The following is a 21426-nucleotide window of genomic DNA, read 5'->3' as shown; positions in this document are numbered from 1 at the left end:
AGATGGGCCCCCGTCGCCAGTCCCCACTCCAAGCCTGTTCTGAATCAGGACGGGCGCAAACAGATGGGGCAGAGGCTACCCGGATGCAGGTGCCTAGTCTTCCTGTGCAGCCTGTTTGCTCCTGCCTGACTCAAAACACAGCCTCTCCTTCATCCCCCACCCCCACCCATTCTCCTTCTCTTCGCAGCCTCTCCAGAGGAAGGACAGGCAGAGCAGATAAACAGAGAGGACATATTTATCACAAAACAACCCCGCTCCAGTAGACATATATTTGGAGATCATGAATATTTTACTTTAAAATGAAAGCTTCGGAAAAAAAATTATGTTATTCCTGAAAAGGCTAAGGAGGAAAAAAAAAAAAAAGTTGACAGTAATGGACAACTTTAATACTGCAGTAATGTCCAGGAAGAAATCATTGGTTCCAATGAGATTCTCATTTTAATCTTGGTATCAGATATCTCTTTAAGTGCCTCCTCACCAGGGGACAAGAGAAAAGGACAGAAAATGTGCCTGCCATTTGCAGAGGATACATAACAACAATAATATTAACTGCTGATGTGACTAGCATTTCTTTTCCATGTATTTTTTTCCTGATTAAAAAAAAAGAGAGTTTTCAGTGCTAAGAGCAGAAAGTTTAGAAAATGCAAATAGATATAAATCAGAATACAAGAATCTTTTATACACCCACCACCTAGAGTTAACCATTTGCTAACACTGTGCTGGTTTTGTCTTTGTTTATTCTTTGTCTATACCTGTGTTTTCCAAAATGCATTCTATGGAACATGAGTTCCAGTGAACCCTCTACGAAAATGGGATTCCTTGGTCAAAAAAGTTTGCAAAATGCTACCTTAAGTAGTACAGTACCCACACTGCTACCTTCCTAGAGCTCTAGAATGCATGTTAATCTAGTCAAGGTGCCAAGAAATTATCACAGATTAAAAAAAAATTTTTTTTAATGCTTAGTTTTTAGAGACAGACAGAGTGTGAGTGGGGGAGGGGCAGAGATAGAGGGAGGCACAGAATCCAAAGCAGGCTCCAGGCTCCGAGCTGTCAGCACAGAGCCCGATGTGGGGCTCTAACTCACCAACCTTGAGGTCATGACCTGAGCCAAAGTCGGTCTCTTCACCGACTGAGCCGCCCAAGTGCCCCAGAAATTACCCAGAGTTTTTAAAATCTTGCTTAATTTCATTTAGTTCGGTCTTACTTGAAATGTGAGCCTTTATGTATGTGCATGTGTGTCTTATGTGATACCGATGTTCACCCCATGTTTCCATGTTAGAAAACAGTGGTCCAAACAGGGGTCAGCCAACAGAAAGAGCCAGATAGTGAATGTGCTAGGCTCTACAGGAAGCTCTGTGGCACCTGCTGAGAACAGCTGTCATCCTGTGAAAGCAGCCATAGGTGATACGCAGAGGACGGGCTGTGGTCACTGACCCTGTGCCTGCGCGTACAGCATTGACAGGTTCCCACAGGACTCCACTTCTGTTATCTTATTTGAGTCTCCCGAGGCATCTGTGAAGTAAGGTCGGCATAGGTAGCCATAGTATCAGTGGGGAAACCGAGGCACTGAGATGTCTAATTTCCCATGGCAAGGTGCCAGCAGGATTACGTGGAATCATAAATCTGCTTTTGCTTGCTTATAAGCTGTTGGGCAGAGAAAAAGCAGGATTGGGGTTGAGATCAGAGGCCAGGAAGAGGCCTGGAGGCAGATCCAGATAAAGCTGTTGGCCCCAGTGAGAGCCCGCACGTCAAGGCAAGCATCTGCCTATTTAGAAGGGGCCATTACACAGCAGGGCTGCAGGCTGGGGGTTTTGGTGAGTGTTCTCTAAGTGCTGACCTCCCCTTCTTATTCTGTCCCCCAGGAGACATCAGGTATGACGAGGCCATGGGTTACCCTATGGTGCAGCAGTGGCGGGTCCGAAGCAACCTGTACCGCGTGAAGCTCAGCACCATCACCCTCTCGGCAGGTGAGGACCACCTCTCAGGCAGCCAGGGGGCTTGGTGCAATTCAGCACATGTGCCCAAGGGCTTAGGGGGCAGGCGGCTTGGTGCAATTCAGCACATGTGCCCAACGGCTTAGGGGGTGCCAGGCCCTGGGCTGGCACTGGGGATGCTGAGGGAATGAGGCCATGCCCTCCCTGCCATGAAGGAGCCCACAGGGAGGGGGGGCAGACAAGCAGACAGACAGTGAGACCCTTATGTTTCAGTCGGTTCAATGCAACAGTGGGGCAGCAGTGCCCCAGAGGAGGGAGCTGTCTGCTCTGAGGAGTCCGAGCGGCTTCCTGGAGGAAGGGGTATCATAGCAGTATGGGGAAGGGTGAGTGGGAGATGGGGTAAATGACAATCTAAGTCACAATTATGTTCTGTGTATGTCAGGCCTGTGGATTATAAATTCTTCTGAGGCACTGGTTCCTCTGGTCTCTCCTGGATGATTTCCTTTCCTGTCCAACTCCTAGACAGCAATAACACATACCCCTGCAACACACGGGCACATATACTGCCCATGCTCTACCTGCACAAACCCTGTGTTTCAGTTGATGAGGCACAATTTATAGTTCTCAAAATGGGCCATGTTCTTTCATGCCTCTGTGCCTTTGCACATGCTGTTCCCTCTGTCTGGATCTCCTGGCCCAGGGAACACATCGTGCAGTGCTGCAAGACCCCTCCTGTGTTCTCCATTCCCCTCAGAGTAACTCCGGATATTCCCTGTGAGCACCTGTATTAAAGCACTAACAAGTGCTAGATGCATATCTGAGTCTTGTCTGTCTTCTCCCCTGACCCAAGAACTGTGGGTAGGGTGTAGGCCCTGTTCTTTCCGGTATCCTCTATTGTATTCTCTGTAACTAACAGAGAATCAACACATTGTTGGCACTCTTGTTTGATAAAGGAATTAAAAAAAAAAAAAGGAAAACTGGAAAATTCAGAGTGAATGAAAGTTTCTGGAAGGATGGGGTTTTCTACCCCGGCTGTTACTCATAACGCTGCCACTGAATGATTGTCCCTGTGTCTCCTACTTACTGCCACATCTTTTCTTATCTTTTTCAATATCACTTTGTTCACGAGCAACACGGAACTCTTTTAGTCTAGGAATCAGGGGACTTTCCCATCTGGGAAGTACAAATAGTGATTATTGCTGATGTTGGCTAAGTCCTTTCTAATGATTTTTTTTTTTTATCTTAGGACTTCTATCAGTCCTGCAAGGAAGGCATTATTTATCCCATTTTTTTTCCAGATGAGGAAACTGAGGGTCAGAGAGGTTAAGTAACTTGCCCAAGGTCACACTAGGAAGTGGCCGAACAGGAGCAGAGCAGGGATTTGATTACAGTTTTGTCTGCCTGGATAAAGAGCCACAGGTCATCTCCATGGTGTTGTTATTTATTACTTAAGAGAAATGATCTCATCATTAACACTGCTGCATTAATTACCCAGTTGTATGAGTTAACAGATTGATGGAGAGGGGTTGTCCTAATCAAACAGCCATTCTTTTGAGGCATGTTTCTGTTTTCCCTACCACCCACACTCTTGCACGGCACTTGTGAATGAGACTGCGATGTTTGTGTTAAAACTACAAAGGTGTATCAGCTTTAATTAATCAATAATGATGCTCCTGGGAACCCCTTGTAAATCAAGTGTTGGCAAACTGCAGCTCATTTCTACTGTTGGAGAAGGGCTTGCTTGCTGTTTTACATTGTACTTTCATGCGGCACAGAATCCACTGCTCTTGGAAGAATGGTGGTTGGTGTCCCCGCCTTGTCCCAGGACCTGTGCCCTGTACCGGGGTGGGTGGGGCGGGGGTGGGGAAGGACGCGTTTCCAGACTCAAAGACGAGTGGACTAGCTTCTGCGGTCAAGGTGGCGCCCCCTGGCGGTGCAGAGTGTAGGTGCGGCTGGCCAGGACTGTGTGAATGGTTTCTTGGGAGGGTGGGGGTGACGGCGACTTCCTGCACAGGGAGGACATAGGGAAGAAGTGGGGAGGCCATTCCAGGTGGGTGGTGGTGTGAATGTGTATGGGTGTTGCGTGTCGGGGGATGTACGTGAAGAAAGGATGGTGGAGATCTCAGGTCACACTTAGGAGAAATCAGAAGGCTGATTTGGCTGGATGTAAAGCCTGATGTAGGTGGCTCATGGGAGATGCCCTTGGAGGCCTGGAATACCAGGTAAGGTCACTGGACTGGTCATCTAGTAGCAGGAAGGAGCCCACGCAGGACTTAAGGCTCTTGGAAGCACAGCTTGGTGACCTGCCTGCCGGGGGAAGGTGGGGCGGGGGGGGGGGGGGGGCAGCAGTTGCTGAGTTATTGCTGTGCAGGCACCATGCTGGGCACTGAGGACCTAGGTCTCTTTGGCACAGGACTAAGGACAGTAGAGCAGCAAAGGAAGCCCTTGGCCATGTCAGGAGAGAGAACATACCACTGTCTTGGGAAGGCAAAGGCAGAGGCAGAAGGGAAAGTAGTGTTATAGGAAGCTAAGCCAGGGATCAAATCTTAGCACGCAGAGTATCTGCTGAGCCTAGGCCAGTGCAGCCCCGGGGCTCCAGCCATGGAGAGTTCAAGCCCTGGGTGACTGGATGCCGCGGGAAGTGCATATGCTTTGCAGTGAGAGCAGAAGGGGCTGGGAATCCTAGCTCCTCTGGCCGGAAGACCAAGGAAATGATTTATAGTCTGAGATTTGACTTGCTCACGTACACAGCGGGGGGTGCCCTGTTGGGGCCTAAACTAAATTGGACAAAGTGGGTGAAACAGTGAGCAGTGTGCTTGGTACACATTAGTTGCTCGGGACAGACATCAACTTTGATTTCCTGATCATGACTTTCAGGTCCCGTGATCTAGGTCGCCAGGCTTTTGGCCTTACTCTGCTGTTGTTCCCCTCTCAGTTGTGGGTCCACCAGAGGGACCGACCTTTGCCGTGTGAGCGAAAGGGAACTTGTTGCGTATGTTCAGACCAGTGCAGCCAGCAGGCTGATGCGGTGGTGAGGGATAAGGCACCAAACCTGGCTGGAAAGAGCCCCCTGCCACTTACAGTTTGGCAGCCACTGGCCTCCCAAATCTGACCACCTCCCCCTGCTCCTCCTCTGTCCAGGCTTCACCAACGTCCTCAAGATCCTGACCAGGGAGAGCAGCCGGGAGGAGCTGCTCTCCTTCATCCAGCACTACGGCTCCCACTACATCGCAGAGGCCCTCTATGGCTCCGAGCTCACCTGTATCATTCACTTCCCCAGCAAGAAGGTCCAGCAGCAGCTGTGGCTCCAGTATCAGAAAGGTAGGCCTGCAAATGCTTGCTGAAGTTGGCAGCTGGGTGGAGTGTGGAGGTAAGGCTCCTACAGGCTAAATCCTGGCTCTGTCTTGTACAGGCTGTGTGCCCTTAGGCAGTCCCCGCCCCTCTCTGGGCTTCCTTGCACCACTGACCCTATAAGGGGCCGTATGATGATATCTCAGGATTCTTCCAGTTCAGGCATTTTCTGAGGCTGCAAGGTGGTGGTCAGCACTCCAGAACTCTGGTCTTCTCCAGCAGGCTCCTTGTTCCCAGCTCTCTCCCCTTGAAACAACTGTTGGGGGAGAGTTAGAGGGGCGGGAGTGGTGTCTCCTTGACCCCTTCTTCTCTCCAGGCTGCTTGGAAGCCTGGCAGCCATCACTTTGTGTCTGAGGGCACAGTTTCAAGTCTGTCCCACGGAGGGCCTTCTGTCCTCAGGGAGGGTCACCAGATCTTATCTCCCTTCAATCCTCAGCTGTTACCAGAGTTGGAACTCCCCAGATCAGATGCAGGAGACCAGTCTCCACCACCCCACCTTGGGAACTTCATTCCCTTCCCACCTCAGTTTTCCCTTCCTATGAAATGGGCACTTTAGCTGTTCTTGTCTGCCTTCCACATTAAAGGGTAGTAGTTTGTGTAGCAGCATTTTGAGAAAGACAGGCATATTGCATACATGAATGAGGTATGTTAACAGGCCTGTGTATTCACATCCCCATTTCACAGGGGAGAAAATGCGTCTCAGTTGTGCCAAGTCAAGTGCCCAGAGATACACAGCTAATAAGTAGCAGGGCGAGAATTGCTTCCTGTTAGCGTTCGTTACTGTTAGCATCGATCAACTGAGAAAGAAGAGTTCTCGATGGACGATGGACGGAAAGGGTGGGGAGCAATGTTAAACATGTGCTTGCACCGTCGCCACATGGCTCAGCTCTGTCTCAAGAACCAGATCAGCCGTAACCCTCAAACCCGCAGAACGTGGGGGCCACCAGGGACCTTACACGTCTCGCTGGGCTTAGCAACCCAAGTTTGCAGTTGGGAAAACTAAGGCCCAGAGGGAGGAGGAAGCTTGCTTAGCATCACAGAGCTCCGCTGGGTGGGCCAAGACGAAGTGGGGTGCTTCAAGCTCCCCATCAAGGGTTTTGCATGCCACCCCTCCTCCCTGACTGGATGGTGCCCCGCTGCACCTGCATTTGCCATCTCTAGAACTTCTCCTTCTGTCCTGGGGCCTTGAGACCCCCACCATGGTCTCACCTCTCCCTGCCTCCTGTGTACAACTGTGTGGGCCACAGGGTGGTTTATAGACGCGGGGGACATAATTGAGTTGTCTGGGAATAGCTCTGTTTTATGGCTGTGACAATGACGGTCTTTAAGGAAGTGCATTAAATCAATAGAAGTCTCGTTGTCCTCCCCTATAAATAACGTGACACATCATTAAGCAGGGCAATAAGCTTCAGGACTTTGAAGTAATACAATTAGGTTATGTTTATAAAAAGCTTCGCTCACTGTGGCCGCCGAACTAACTCGCCTCGGCCCGCGTTTGGGGCCTGGGACAGCACTCTCATGCTAAGTGCCACGTCAGCTGCTTCCAGGCCTTGGACTGTTGCACTCCAGAAAATCCCACTCCTCATACAGTGAATGCATGGACTCTGTTGCAAGTCAGATGGTTTGGGGGCAGAGAGGAGGCCTGAAAGGGCATCTGAGGGCCCCTTTAAGACTCCAGAGTCTTCGGGTTTGCCACAGACTTGCTGGGAACTCTTGGTGTGGTAGTTTTTCTCTCTGGGCTGCCTGTGCTGAGGCGCTTTTCCTTCTTCTATCATCCAGGCTTGCCCCTAAGAAGAGCACAAGAATATGCTGAGGCCACCTTAACACTAACGTGTGCGTTCCTCTCTCTGTCCACCTGCTGTGATCTAGATGGCACATTAAACACGATGGTTTTATTTTTTAAATGTGGGAGTGATGTTTGCGAGTGGGAGGCTGAGAAGCCGGGGATTCCACCCCCCACACCCCAAAGAATTGAAAGAACTCTGGGCTCAGAGATAGCAGGTAACCTTTCTCTCCCCAGCCATCAGCTCTGTGTCATGGGCGCTTGCTAAACAAGGGCTCCCTGGGAAGCAGGTCAGGGTGGATCTGGGTTTGGAAGCTGATCACTCTGGCGGCAGAGCTGTGGAAAGAGGAGAGCTAGTGTGGGGCCAAGCCAGACAGACAGGCTTGCAAGCCTCCTGCTGGGTAACCTCAGGCAAGTAACTGCTACGTTTCGGTGCCCCCACTTGTTAAATGAGAGATAGTAATTCCCTTGTGGGGCTGTTGGGAAAATGAAATGAGATAATACAGGTAAGATGTCTGGCATAGAGTAAGCACATGAAAAACTGTAGCTTAAAATAAAGCGAAACGTGTGGGCGTCCGCTGAGGATTTCTGGTCCTGGCCACAACTCCTGGCTCACGTGTAAACTCAGCCCTTACTTCCCCCTGTGACGCACCTGTATCACCATAATAGGACAATCCCTGCAAATATCCTTCCAACCAGAGAGTGTAGGGGTGGAGGGGTTCCTGGAGTCTTTGAAATCTATGGTTAGCTCCACATGATGGCTTGTCCTTGGCTGGAAAGACCAAGGCTGGAAGAGAAGGTCAAGAAAAAAGACCCAATAGGGCATGGGTATTGAGCACAGACATGAGTAGAGCACTTCACAGAGTATGGTTCCACTGGTTCTCCCACGTACCCCCGGAGGCAGAGAAAGCAAGGATACTACTCACCCCTTATCTTAAAGAAGGGGAACCTGGAGCATAGAGAAGAAAAGGGGCTTGTCAGGGCCACACAGTTTGTTAGTGAATGAGATGGTGTTTGAATTCCAACCTGAGTACAGTGTTCCCTAGATCTTGTGTCCCCAGAAATTACAAATAAATGCCCCAGCCTTTCCAGATTTACTAATCATGGGGCTCTGGCTCCTGCTGTGACACAAAGCAGCCACTGGAAATCACTGGAAAGCCCAGGGGGTTGGGGTGAATGTGCCTGATTAAAATATCCTCATGAGAGGTTCATTTTATTCCCCTAAGTGCTTCTAAGTGTGCATTCCACAGGGAGAAAAAAGTCACATTTATCATGCATTAATTCTTTAATTCACTAATACCCAAATGTCCCTTCTTGGCAGACCTCACACCAGGTGCTAGGGGCACCGCAGTAGACAAGATGTGGGCACTGTCCCCTGTTGTTCATCAACAGTCTGTCTTAGACTTTCAACATTTTACCATTTTTGTTGTAGACCTTTTTTTTTTTTAATTCACTGGTAAATAGCTGGAAAGAGGGAGGGACTGACACATGGTAAAGAACCCAGTCACTATCATGTGATGGCCCATACCTTTCCTTTCATGTACCAGTTTTGATCCGTTAGGGAGTAGCTTGTCTAGGCCACTGTATGGAGCTCATTGAAGTCATTGGCCAAGAACATTATGATCAGTTAACAACATCTGCTGTGATGCAGATAGCAGCAGGGGGTGGTCTATGTACTGCTCTCCCTGCAGTAGGGCAAAGTGGATGCTAAAGTAACAGACCCACCTTGTGACACTGATTCCAGAAGGGGACTGGGTATGCCAAGCAGGACTAGAAAGATCTAGGCAGAGAGGTGGGGCTTTCTACCACCAAGTGGGTCTGCTCAGCATTTCACCGGTCTGGAGGGGACTAGAGCACCGAACAGGCTAATTAGATGGTGCCTGTCAGAAGCCAGGAAGAGCTGGACCTTAGAAGGCAACCAGAGTAGCCAAAATCATCGCTGGACCCTCCAGGCCCAGGCAGGCTTAGTGTGGAAGCTGCTTAGCCTGTCCGTTTCCTTTGACCTTCACCTCTCCTCCCAGGTGGTGCCCCAAGGACCATATGGAGTTTTGAGTCTCTTGCCTCAGCTCACTTTTCACTAAATACTGCTGTGGTCTTGATATGTGTGTATTTTAAAAAGCTACCTTTCTCCCAATTGGGCCTCCATTTCACTCCTTGACTTGATATTCACATATTCTGCTTAGCTGTGACCTTGATACATGAGACTTTTATCATGATTAAGAACTCTCTCTATGAAGTTATCTATCCCCTGGCTACCTTGGATAAAGACTTCCTCATTCGGAGATAAAGCAGAGGTTTTGCAATCAGATGGACTCTGGTTCAAATGCAAGCTCTACCTCTTACCAGCTGTGTGTTCTTGGGCAAATTGATTCACTCTCTAGATCAGTTTCCTCATATGCAGAACACAGGCTCCCATGAAAGCATAGCGTATCGATGGACTCATCTAGCACTGAGCTGGGCACCTAATTATCATCTTGACCCAACCCATTCCTTCCCCACCATAGTTGCCATGTCTGCTCAGGTAACTGCGTTCATGTGTGTGTGTGTGTGTGTGTGTGTGTGTGTGTGTGTGTGTGTACGTGCGCATGTGCACATGCGTGTGTGAGAGAGACAGAGAGAGACCAACTGAAGGAGGTAGGAGGAGTCAGAAAAAAATAGAGATAGGCAAAGGCAAACCAAGATACACACACACACAGATACCCAAAGGAGAGACCAAGAAAGTGTAGAAGAGAAAATTTATGCAATTAATATGACTTTTCCAAGTTTATAGACTCTGTGACCCTGTGAAAGGACATTTTCCAGTGAAGGTTATACTGCTCTTGAGTTAAGATTGGGATAGTCCATGGTATAGAGATGTCCTCACAGATAAATGCCTGGTGCCACCTTTAAAAGATGTTTTATCTCTATTATAATTTCCCAAGACTGTCCAAGGGAATGAATTTCTGCATTTCCATTTGAATTACAATGCACTTTTGAATGTCAGCTGAGGCATTCCTAGACTCCTCTTTAAAGGAGTTTTGGCTGTTTGAAAGGCAGCCCAGGGTTTGAGGTGGGGGGGAGGAGAAGGGAAAGAAAGTCAAATGTCACCTCCTTTTGTGAGGACAGTTGTGGCCAAGGGGCTGATGTGGGCTGGAGAACTCTCTGGGGCTTTCAGTTTCCTGAGGGAGCTTGCTTCAAAGACAGCAACCAGACATGAAAGGAGTCGTTCTCAGAGCCGAGACCTGCCTGGGGACCGGTTTACTTCTCTGTAGATTCAATCATCGGGGGCAGTTTTCAGGTCCCGTTTGCTTGACCTTGTGTTAGCAGTTGACAGAGTTGACCACTTCCTGCTTGAGGCACTTTCTGCGTTTGCTTCCATGGCACCAGACCTTCCTTGTTGGCCACCTCCCTTCTTGCCGGCTCCTTTCTCTGTCTGCTGCATCCTCCTCTGCCAAACCAGTTGGTGTGGCTGCACAGGACCCTGGCCTGGGCCCTCTTCTTGGACTGTCCTTCCCTCTGTGGGGACTCTGTCACCATCCCTACAATTGATGACTCCCACTTCACACCTGTGCCTCCAAGCTTTCCTCTGGTATTTGCTGTTATGCCAGCTCCCTTGCCCGCCCAAACTCTGCCCCCCACACCCTAGACAACCTAGCACTTTCCGGTGTTCTCGCAAAACGTGCCATGATCTGTTTGGATCTTGGGAAGGGAGACAGAAGGCTGAGTCCTTCTTCTTCTTCTTCTTCTTCTTCTTCTTCTTCTTCTTCTTCTTCTTCTTCTTCTTTTAATTTTTTTTAACATTTATTTATTTTTGAGAGGCAGAGAGAGACAGAGTGTGAGAGGGGGAGGAGCAGAGAGAGAGGGAGACACAGAATCCGAAGCAGGCTCCAGGCCCTGACCTGTCCGCACAGAGCCTGATGTGGAGCTCGAACTCAAAAACTGTGAGACGTCGGACGCTTAACTGATTGAGCCACCCAGGCGCCCCTGCTGAGTCCTTCTTAATATCTCCCTCTCCCTCCCCCCGCCCATTTTACAAATGTTATCCATTTTAATTCCCAGTTGGGTCTTGAATTTACCCTTTTCTTTCCATCTCACTGCGGTCGCTCTGTCACAAGTTGCCATCGTGACTTGTCTGGACGCTAGCATTGGCATCCTACCTGGACTCCCTGCATCCATTCCTGTCCCCCATCAATCCAAACCACATAGCAGCCCTCAGGACATGGACCAGTCAGGGCTCTCCAGAGAGATGGAACCAACAAGATGGTTGGTTGGATGGATATGTAACATTCATGTAAAAGATACATTTGATACACACACACACACACACACACACACACACACACAGATTTATTATAAGGAATTGGCTCATGTGACTGATGTTATTGTGCAGGCTAAGTTTCAATCCAAGATCTGTTCAGCGGACTGGAAATTCAGGAGAGCTGGTAGTATAAGTTCTAATTCCAAAGCTGGTGGGCTTGGGACCCAAAAAGAACCAATGTTTCAGTTTCAGTCCAAAGGCAGGAAGAGAATGACGTTCCTGCTCAAACAGTCAGGCAGGAGGAGTTCCTTCTCACGGGAGGGTCAGCCTTTTTGTTCTAGTCAGGCCTTCAACTGATTAGATGAGGCCCACCCACATTAGGGAGGGCAGCCTGCTTTAGTCTTCTGATTATCTCATCCAAGACACCTTCACAGACACAGCTAGAATAGTGTTTGACCAAATATCTGGACACCCCATGGCTCAGGCAAGATTTCACATAAAACCAACCACCATGGGATGTTTCTAAAACAGACATTCCTTCATGCCACTTCTGGAATGAAAACTCCTGGGTGCTGTGTCCTTGCCCTGAGGTTAATTTCCAGACTCTTCTGCACGGCCTCAGGGCCCTCCCAGATCTGCTGTGTCCCCAGCCGACTGCCCCTTCCTCGGGCCCCATCTGCCCCAGGCCGTCTGCCTTTCAGTCACACGCAGCCGCATGCTCCTTAACTACAGCAGGAGTCAGGGATCGGAGCCTGTCCACATCCATCTATGCCAGGGTCTCAGCCAGGTGGTGGGATGTGGCTGAGGACCCCTCTCCCTTCCCCTTGCACCGTGGCTTCGACGCAGCTACTTGTAGGATGCATCTAGCTCTGAGGGAGAGGGGAGGGTAGAGCGGTCAGGGGAGGTTAAGGGAGAGGTGGACACTCACTCGCTAGTCTGCAGCACGCCAGAGGAGGGAACGCACTTCTTTCTCCTCAGAGCCTTGCAAAAAGACGGTACAGGATGTGGTTCATTAAACACAAATAGGCCCATGAGACTGCCATTTCCACCAGATGAAATTACCAAAAAAAGCATTTGTTCCCCGCTTTAGATTGAGTCCATCTGGAACGGAACACCCTAGTCTTCTTCCTATTGGTGCGTACCAAGAATAATAATCCTTCGCGGCGCTCGGCGCAGAGCAACGCACAGAGCCCTCTCACGTACATTATTTCATCCGATGTGCTCGTCGCACAACAGGCCTGGAAGGGAGGCGTTGCTATCTGCATTTCGTGCTTGAGGAAACTGAGGCTCAGAAGGGTAAGGCGACCTGAGGGAGTTCACACCAGGGAGCGTGGCAGAGCAGGGATTTGAACCCAGGCTGCTTTAATCATGAAGACCCTGTGTGTGCATAGCACGGCGGCCTCAGAGAACTCTCTAGATGCTGGCTGGCATGAGACCCAGGGTAGCTGTTTGCACTCCTGTTCTGTTTCTCTTATCCTCCACTGGAAGAACTGAGGGAAGCAAAGACTTAGGCCCTCAGCTTGGGTGGGGGAGGAGGTACTCTGTGCACCAATACCCCTCTGGTAGCTTAATTCTCTGTCTTAGCTTAGCCACAGCACTGCCAGACAAAGCCAAACCCTAAAACGTCAGAGCTGGAAGAGGCCTTGGCAGGCATCCAGCTAGGGTGAGCTTCTCCTTATACGCCGGTTTTGATCAAAAGGTAGTAGCTGCCTGGAACACTCGCGGAAAGAGATCCTGGGTCAGGACCAGGCTTGGTGACAGGAATCCAGTGGTCACTTAGTGACATCTACCATGGGCACGAAAGGAGGAAACAATGACTCTTGTGTAAGGCATTCTCTATTCTCATCTGGGCTGGCTGTTCCCATTCTACAGATGGGAAAGTTGAGGTCTGCTTATGCAATCTGTTAGAACCTATAGTTGCAATGTGATAACCAGCTAACAGCGTTGTTGTTTTTTTTCTTCACCCTCCTGGAAACTCAGAGCAAATTCAAAGTCTCCTGCTTGCCAAAGCCCCCCATATCCTCAGAGATGGCAGAGTTACCAGTTGACAGACTGCACATTTTCTTGTTTTAGGGTACATGCACACACAAATACACCTCCCCTGAAGCCCTGGAGACCACCCCTGTTGTCCTTCCCCCTAGGGCAACAATACAAGATGGATACTGCTGTAAGCTTTACCCTTGATTCTATTCGGCCAGGGGCGAAACCACACTTGTTCTGCTATCACAGGCCTATTCCCAGGAAGGTGATACAGGGACTGAGGGAGCGGGGCTGTCCGAAGGGACCCTTCTCTCTCAGCAGTTCTGCACTAAGAACGTGGAATTTCCCTGGAGATGAATATGGGGCTTTTGTTCTCTCTCTGCCTTCAGCCCCTTAGTGAGAACAGAATGGTCTGGAAGGAACCCTGGTGCATGGAGGGAAGCTTTTGCCTTCCCCAGGTTGGCAGCAGCAGATAGAACCCATCAACCTGAGAGCAGCCTCACTCACAGATATCACGGCACGGGGTATGTTTCCTGCCACTCTATCTCTCCTGTTCTTCCTTCATACCTTCTCACCCCTCCATCTTTCCACACTAGGGGGTCCACTAGTGGGTCCAGCTCCTGGGATATGCCAGGCTCTGTATCAGGTGCTGAGGCTGCAAGGCGAGTGAGACCCACCCCCTGCTCTCAGGAAGCTCACAGCCAAATAGGAAAGATTAACAGGTGGATAGACAGTTACAACCCTTTTGATAAATGCTGCAACAAAGGAAAGCATGCGCATGTGCGTGTGTGCACTGTGTGTGTGTGTGTGTGTGTGTGTGTGTGTGTGTGTGTAGGGTCAGGAGTGAAGGAAGCAAGCCTGGGAGACTGGCCCCTAACCACGTAGGGTGGCTGGGAACTTTCCTGGAGGAGATGTCCCAGCAGAGCCCGGGAGGGTGTGGGCATTTGCCAGACTGGGGTGGTAGAGAAGGGATTTGCAGGGGACAAGACGTGAATCTGGGGTGTGGGAAAGCCTGGTGAATGCTGAGTCCTCTCAGGCCAGTTTGCAACAACAGTGCCTGAATCTCTCCAGGTGCTCTTTAGGGACACCACTGGCTTCTTTTTTAGGTCTTGGAACGTCTCCGTTCCTCAGTCTTCCAAGTAGTTAGAGAAACTGCCATTGCCTCTGTCCATAGCTGAGTCCTCTCACGCAAGGGTGAGGCTGTATCTCCAAATGCCTGCAATGGAGTCAACACATGGGGCTAGTTTCAGAGGTACCTGGGGAATAGTTAGGAAAGCATCAAGGTTATTATGAAGATGGTATGAGGTCGTGTGATGAGTTGGCTTGTAGGAACTCAAATCAGTCATTGTTCCCCCCTCCTTATCAAAGGCGTACCTTTCAACAAATACTGACATACATACCCGGTGTATGTGAGTCTTCTGCCCCGTTTGCCAGATGTGTGACTAGGGCAAGGCATTTTGATTTGCTGAGTCTCAGTGTATCTTCAAGATGGGTATAGTGATGCCTGCTTCACAGTATTGTTAGCAGAATTAGCAGAAACAATGATTATAAAGTGATAATCACTGCACCTGGCATATAAGAAATACTCAGGAAATGCGAGCTGTTATTGTCATCATTTATTATTGTGAGACGCAGTTGAGTCAGTGATGATTGTTATTACCATCAGTTTCCCAAAACAAAAAGCCTAATGGTATAGCTCTTTCCAGTCCTGAGTACAGAAGCCTAGATAAGCCTGAAGTCACGGCTGTTTCTCACTGGATGATCTGCCAGCTTGAATTTGAGTCCTGCCTGAACCTGGGGGTGGTTGGGGTGGGGGGGGGGAAGCAAAATTATCAAAAAGCACAGCCTGGAACCCAGCAGTGGGGCACAGGGGAGTGTTTGCACAGCTGGGCACTGAGCTTATAATACACGAGAAGGATGTGTAGGGCTGTGTGCGTTGGGGAAAGGGATGCCGGAGGAATGGGCAGTGATGACTGATTTGTATGCAGTTCCTACTGTGGGCCAGTTAATCACATGATCTTGGGTTGTCTTCATGAGAAGCCGGCAGGGTCCAGAGTATTATGTCCATCTTCCAAATGAGAAAACTCATCTGCTTAAGGTCACGTGGCTGGTAATAGGCAGAGGCAGGATTCTATCCCAGGACTGTGTCACTCTAGAGCCCCAACGCCCTACTTCATCCCTGTAAGAACAGATGCCAGGTACTGAGAACCACTATATGCCAGCAGGCATGCTGGGCACCTCGCATACAGGATCTCAGTGAATCCTAACAACAAACCCTCTGAAGCTGGTGTCTTCCTGCCTAGGAAACTGAGACTCAGGAGGTGCTGGGGTGGGAGGGGGGATGTATATAATCCAGAGACATATAGCTGGTGGAAATACCTGCTCTTCCCTTTCTTTCTTTTCTTGCTCAGGGCCTCTTACCATTTACGTTTTGCTGTTACTTAACCACAGTGGGCACTCCAAAAAGTGTCCTCTCTGGGAGGCATTTCTCTTCCTCTTGAAACAGGTAGACATACTTCATCGGAAGAGTGAAAAAATAGAGGCAGATAGACCAGCACGATTCTAGCCTGCATGATGTCGGTCAGTTGGTTCCAGATTCTTGTTTTCTATCAACACCCTGGCTTTGGGTCGGGGCGCAGGCTTCGAGCCAGGTCTTAGAGACTGACTTGACCGCTGATCCATTGGGTTGGAGCTGGTCTTCATCTGACACACAAGCCCTAGACCCCAAGTGTTCCTCTGTAGGATTCTTGGGGTCTGCCCTTCTGTTTCCTCACATTCCATGGGCGCCCGATGGAAGGCTTCTTTTAGAGATCTTGGTCCAAGAAGTCCCTGAAGTCTGAGGCACCACAATCACTGAAATTCACAACCGGAAAGACCCTTAATTCAATAAATCTATTAACTGTAGATGATGAAATGGGTAATGAAAAACTTGTTCAAAGGGAACTATAAACTAGTGACAGGGTTAGGACTCAAACCAGCTCCCTTTTCTTTCTTCCTTCTCATTCCAAGAAGATGTGTTAAGAGACCCTTTGTCCAAAGGTATCTCCTTTTTGTTTCTAACAGCTTTATTGAGATATATAATGTACATACCACACGTCGAAGGTATCTTTTTGAGCCTTCTCTTCCGGTGGTGATTCTGCACAAAGACACAGTTTGGGTTGAGTTTCCAGAAGGAAACACAACCTTTCATTATTGTCTGGTTGGGGAGCTTCTTCAAGGAAAATGAAATCGGAGGTAAATACGCCTCCCACTTTCAACTATGTCCCGTTTTCTGTCCCACCTACTGTCAGTGATTTAGGGAGGCAGCTGGTGGGAGGCGGACAAGGGGGCACAGCCAGCAGGGGCTAAATGCAATACAAAGTGTTCGTTTATATTAACGTATGAGCGAAGCCGACCCCCTGCCCTGGTTTTGCCCAGCAACAGTTTTAGTGTCTACTCTGTGCCAGTGCGGCGCCAGATTCAACGTGGCTCTCCCTTCGCAGAGCTCAGTCCAGACTTGGAGAGAGATAGGTAATGAGGAAATCACAATGCAACGTGGTGGTAGGTACCCACGTAGGTGGGTAGGGAGAGGGGAAGTTTCAGGTAGCAAGACACGCGTGCACAGAAACCGCCCTGAGATACGAGACAAAAAGTGTATGGAGCAGGTTGCTTAGGGAGGAGCTAAGATAAACGCCAAATCCCCCTAGAGGCGTGGACCATGTTAAGAAATGCGCCCGTTTTAGTAGGAGCCGTTCAAGGTCGTTTAAAGGTTTTTGTGTCATATTAATTTGCATTTCAAAAAACGATTGATTCTGGCTGGTGCAGGGTGGGGCTGGACCTGGGATGGAAGGACATGTATATGGGATGCTGGATAAGAGTCATCAGGGAAGATCAGTTAGGAGGTTGTAGCCTTGTTTCAGGAGAAAAATGATAGCAGCTTAACATTTCGTAGTCGTGAAGCTGGAGAAAACAGAAATAAATGGGTAAGAAATGGGGGCGCTGAAGGGTTTCTTTTTTTTTTTTTTAATGTTTATTTTTATTTTTGACAGAGACAGAGCATGAGCGGGGGAGGGGCAGAGAGAGAGGGAGACACAGGCAGACTCCAGGCTCTGAGCTGTCAGCACAGAGCCCGACGCGGGGCTCGAACTCACAGAGTGTGAGATCATGACCTGAGCCGAAGTCGGACGCTCAACCGACTGAGCCACCCAGGCGCCCCAGAAGGGTTTCTTAAAGTAGAGCAAAGGAAGGTCAGCCGGTGTTGGAGAGCAGAGCTCAGGTTTGAGGACAGTGAGCGTGAGGGTTCTCAGGGAGGTCTTCATCCAGCAAAGCAGCCCACAGTACACATCCCGATTGGCAGTACAAAGTGGGCAGCTGGACATACCCCAGACTGGTAATGAGGGGGAAAAACAAACAAACCGAAAATGCAGGTTTGGGACCCGGTTGGTAACCGTCATAGGAGACAGAGCTCCCTGTATAAAGACACAGCTCCCCTTTTGCAACTTGTCTCCTCAGGGAGCAGCCTTCCCCACCCTCCCCCCCCCCCCCAACCCTGGGCCCAGTATTGTTTCTGAGGTTTTCTTTAGACCGGCTTTATTTCATTTAGAGGGGCTGTGCATGCTTCTCGTTTCTGGCCAGCTTTTCCTTCTGTAAAATGCTGTGGGATAGTGCATGTTAGGTAGGCTGGCGTTAACGTCTCCCATTTCATGGAGGAGGGAGAAGGGCCTGTGCAGCCATCGATACCAGAGCAGGAGAGAAGAATACATCCTGCTAGGGCTTTGGCCTCAGCATTTGTACCTTTCATTTAGCTAAGAATTAAGTAGCCTTTACGGGAGGTGCAGGGCGGATGGCCCATCTGTGTATGGATCACACGTTTCTTCCAGCACATCCGTCGGCACAAGCTTCCTTCTCCTGCATCCAGCCCTGAGCCAGGATCAGGGGAGATACGAAGCAGGCCCGCTCCCTTTCCACCCTCTGAGCCGATATTTACAGTTTATTTCTAACCCTGCTCTAGAATCATCAGGCTTGCAAACAAGTTTCAGGTCCTTGGGCCTGAGACAGTTAGGGTTTTTATTCTCAAGTTTAGATATTGTCATTTCACAGAAACACAGTCTTATTCATGTGGTTGCTCATAAACTACATTCGTAAAACTTAATTTATCATACTCTGAAGTGTGCCGTCACAGGGCAGTAGTGGGATGGACTCCCACCCGGTATGCATGCGGTTTGGCCACAGAACTGATGCTCCCACCCACACATCAAGATATAAAAGGGCTAATCGCTCACATAATGAGGCTTTCTGCTCTCCCGAAGGTCCCAAGTGGCTTGAGAAAACAAGGAGAGACTGGCCTGGCTAGTATATAATGGGCAGGGGGGTTGGGGTATGTCTCCACTGTTTAAAATTCCCTCTGGCACCAAGAGTGGGAGCACCTGGGTTTGCCAAATGAGGGGCTGATGGGGAAGTGGGGAGTAGCGGGGCTTGGATGCTGTCAGAATCCAAGCATCAAATATGGAGTCAGAATCATTACAATTCACCCTGGATGTTTGGTTACTGAAATGTGCTATGATTCATTTAATTGAACTTGAACATGTGTAAGTAAGCCATTATGGCACTCTATGCGGGCTGCAGTGTGAGGGTGGTAAGGGAAATGAAAATTCTACTAAATGCCTTATATAAGAGCCCAACGCTGTGTATTTTGAGAAATGAAATGAGTGCTTTGGTCACTATCAATAATGTCTGAAACTCTGAAGGCGATAAAGTGTCTTAGTGAGGACTTTTGTTATCAATTTAGTTTGTGTAGAGACATGTGTGATCTTGATTTGTTTCGGGTATCTGTGACACAAGAGAGTCCCAGAGATCCTAGATGGAGGACTGTTGCACCCACTGACTGGACCAGATGAACACATCTTTGGCAATGGCCCAAGAGTACAGAGGAATGTGGAGATGGGGTGGACTGTTGGCCAGGGCGTCCAGTGAAAAGGGGACTGCATGAAGTTTGGCCAGTTGTGTTGCCTCTTAGGTCCTGTCTCGTTATCAGGAACATCCCAGTGAAGGACTGAAAAGCAGCAGCTTTCCAGAAAATTCGATCATATATGATGGTTGGTGATGCCATCTATAAAGTTACTGGGTTGACCCAAGGGGACTCCTCAGATAGCCAAGGGGTCTTGGAAAAGGGGTGACCTTCTCCAGCACCATGGTATCCAGCCAAGGACCAAGGATGGAGGGGGGACCCTGTCCTACAGACGAGGTATGCCGAGGGCCTACGTTTGGCTCTGTGCTATAGCAGGGGAGTCTCGTGGCTGTGCTGAACTTTCAGAGTGCTGCTTCCCCGACCCAAGGCCGAATGGGCAGCAAGGGATGGAGGGCCACAGGTTCAGTGTCCGTGACAACCAGCCTTTGTTTCCAGGAGAGCCCAAGATGCAGCCAGCAATTGCACTCTAATGGCTTATGTTAATTTTTGTAATTACTTGAGTTCATGAATAATGACCCAGAGGAAAAATCCTTTTAATGCTAGCCATCTAGCAGAATAGCTAAACACGCATATTTCTGTCTTGAAATAAATACACACACATGCACACAATACATACATATATATGTCTGTATATAAAAATTGTGACTCCATTTAACCTCTCAAAAACAGTCAAGATGACATCCTGACTACTTTCATCAAATAATTAGCCTTTAAGCTTGACGTGCAGCTTCCCTTGGGGGGTACAGTACTATGAGTGTTTGCCTCCACCTCTCCAGGAATCCCTCTCTCCCTCCAGTAGGCTTTTCCTTCAGAAGCTGAGCAGTGCCACCCGCAACACCAACACAGGTCTGCAGTCTCCCGACGTTAACTTGAAAATTTCACATCAGTGCAGCACGACGGGAAGTCACGTTCCCTGAGCACCTCACACTTTCTGAATTAGGTACTTCTACGTATGCCATCCCATTTGTATCTTTTAATTCTCACAAAAGCGCTGTAAAACGTAAACTGTCTTTGCCTTCCACCAGATGAAGAAACAATAGTTCAGCAGAGTGACAAGAGCCTAGTAAGTTCCAGTAGTTGGGGCAGAGTAAGGACTTGGACCAAAGTGGAGCTGATTATTACAAAGTGGAGGTTCTTTCTACCACTCTAATGTATTAAACACAGTTATAGCAAGAATTAGGCAAAAACAATGAGGCAAAATGCAACAATTCTAGTTGGTTAAAGAGTAATTAAAATCGTAGAGCTAAAAGGGATTTTACCAACGATCTAGTCTAACCTCTTTACAGACTGGGAAACTGTTGGAGAGGTGTGTTGATCACCCGAGGCCACCTGAGTAGGTCAAGGGCAGAGCTGTGATTCAGACCTAGACGAAGTCCAGTGACTTTCCCACTAGAATACATTGGCAGTCCCAGAGCTGCCTCACTAACTTCGGACTTAGCCAGGAGAGCATGAATATTAATGATATTGACAAGATATAGCCATAGGTCTGGAGTGTAAGTATGTATTTTGCTAAGCAGCTTTGTACCTCACCACTGCCCTGCTTGTAAAATTCATCCAGGCATCTGCTATTTCATATCTGTAATTTGTTTTTGAGATCCCTCGAGGGGCTGTACGTCCTGAGTACAAATCAGCAGCCTAGTCAGGTGCAAGACAGAGCCCCCAGTTTCATACCAAGCTCTGCCTTCTACTTCCCTGCGACAGAGCTGGGTAACACTTTACCTTTAAGAGGCCATTAATTAGCACTAGATTAAAAGTACAACTACTTAAGCATTACTTGCCTTACCCACAGGAACACTGTAGGACTCCAGCCAAGTTTATCTTACTGACTGGAATAATGGAGTGTCCCTCTGCGGACTGTCTCTGGCTGGAGTGTACATTGGGACTGGCCCTTACAATCATTCAGGCAGTGCCTATCCCTGGCCTCTCAGGAAGTCCACGGCAATGTAACATTAGATTTCAAGTATCTTAGGAAAGACTGAAACAATTTCTGAAAGAGTAGACACATGAATATCATTTATTATTTTTTTTCTTTTCTGAACACTTTCCATAGTGCCTGGCCCACAGTAGGTACTCAAGAAATACTGAATGAATCGTTGCTCTAAAACCTTAATTTCTAAGTTAATTACTCAGAATGATAAAGGGAGGCAGGGACTTAACTAACCTGTAAGTAATCTGTTGCCTAAGAATACCGTTT

At 48.8% G+C, this 21426-nt stretch overlaps 1 protein-coding gene across 1 annotated transcript in view; it reads left to right on the top strand.

The window, feature by feature from the left end:
- ASTN2 (astrotactin 2) overlaps positions 1 to 21426 on the top strand; it is a 754139-nt gene that overhangs the window by 512180 nt on the left and 220533 nt on the right. Inside the window, exons 14-15 of the mRNA XM_032595525.1 lie at positions 1863 to 1967; positions 5076 to 5255. Of these exons, the coding sequence (XP_032451416.1) occupies positions 1863 to 1967; positions 5076 to 5255 (285 nt within the window). The remainder of the gene's footprint in view (positions 1 to 1862; positions 1968 to 5075; positions 5256 to 21426) is intronic.

This window comes from Lynx canadensis, chromosome D4, assembly GCF_007474595.2.
Source record: "Lynx canadensis isolate LIC74 chromosome D4, mLynCan4.pri.v2, whole genome shotgun sequence".
Classification (NCBI taxonomy): Eukaryota; Metazoa; Chordata; class Mammalia; order Carnivora; family Felidae; genus Lynx; species Lynx canadensis.
The sequence above is the reverse complement of the archived record's forward strand: the minus strand, read 5'-3'. Positions and strand labels throughout refer to the sequence as shown.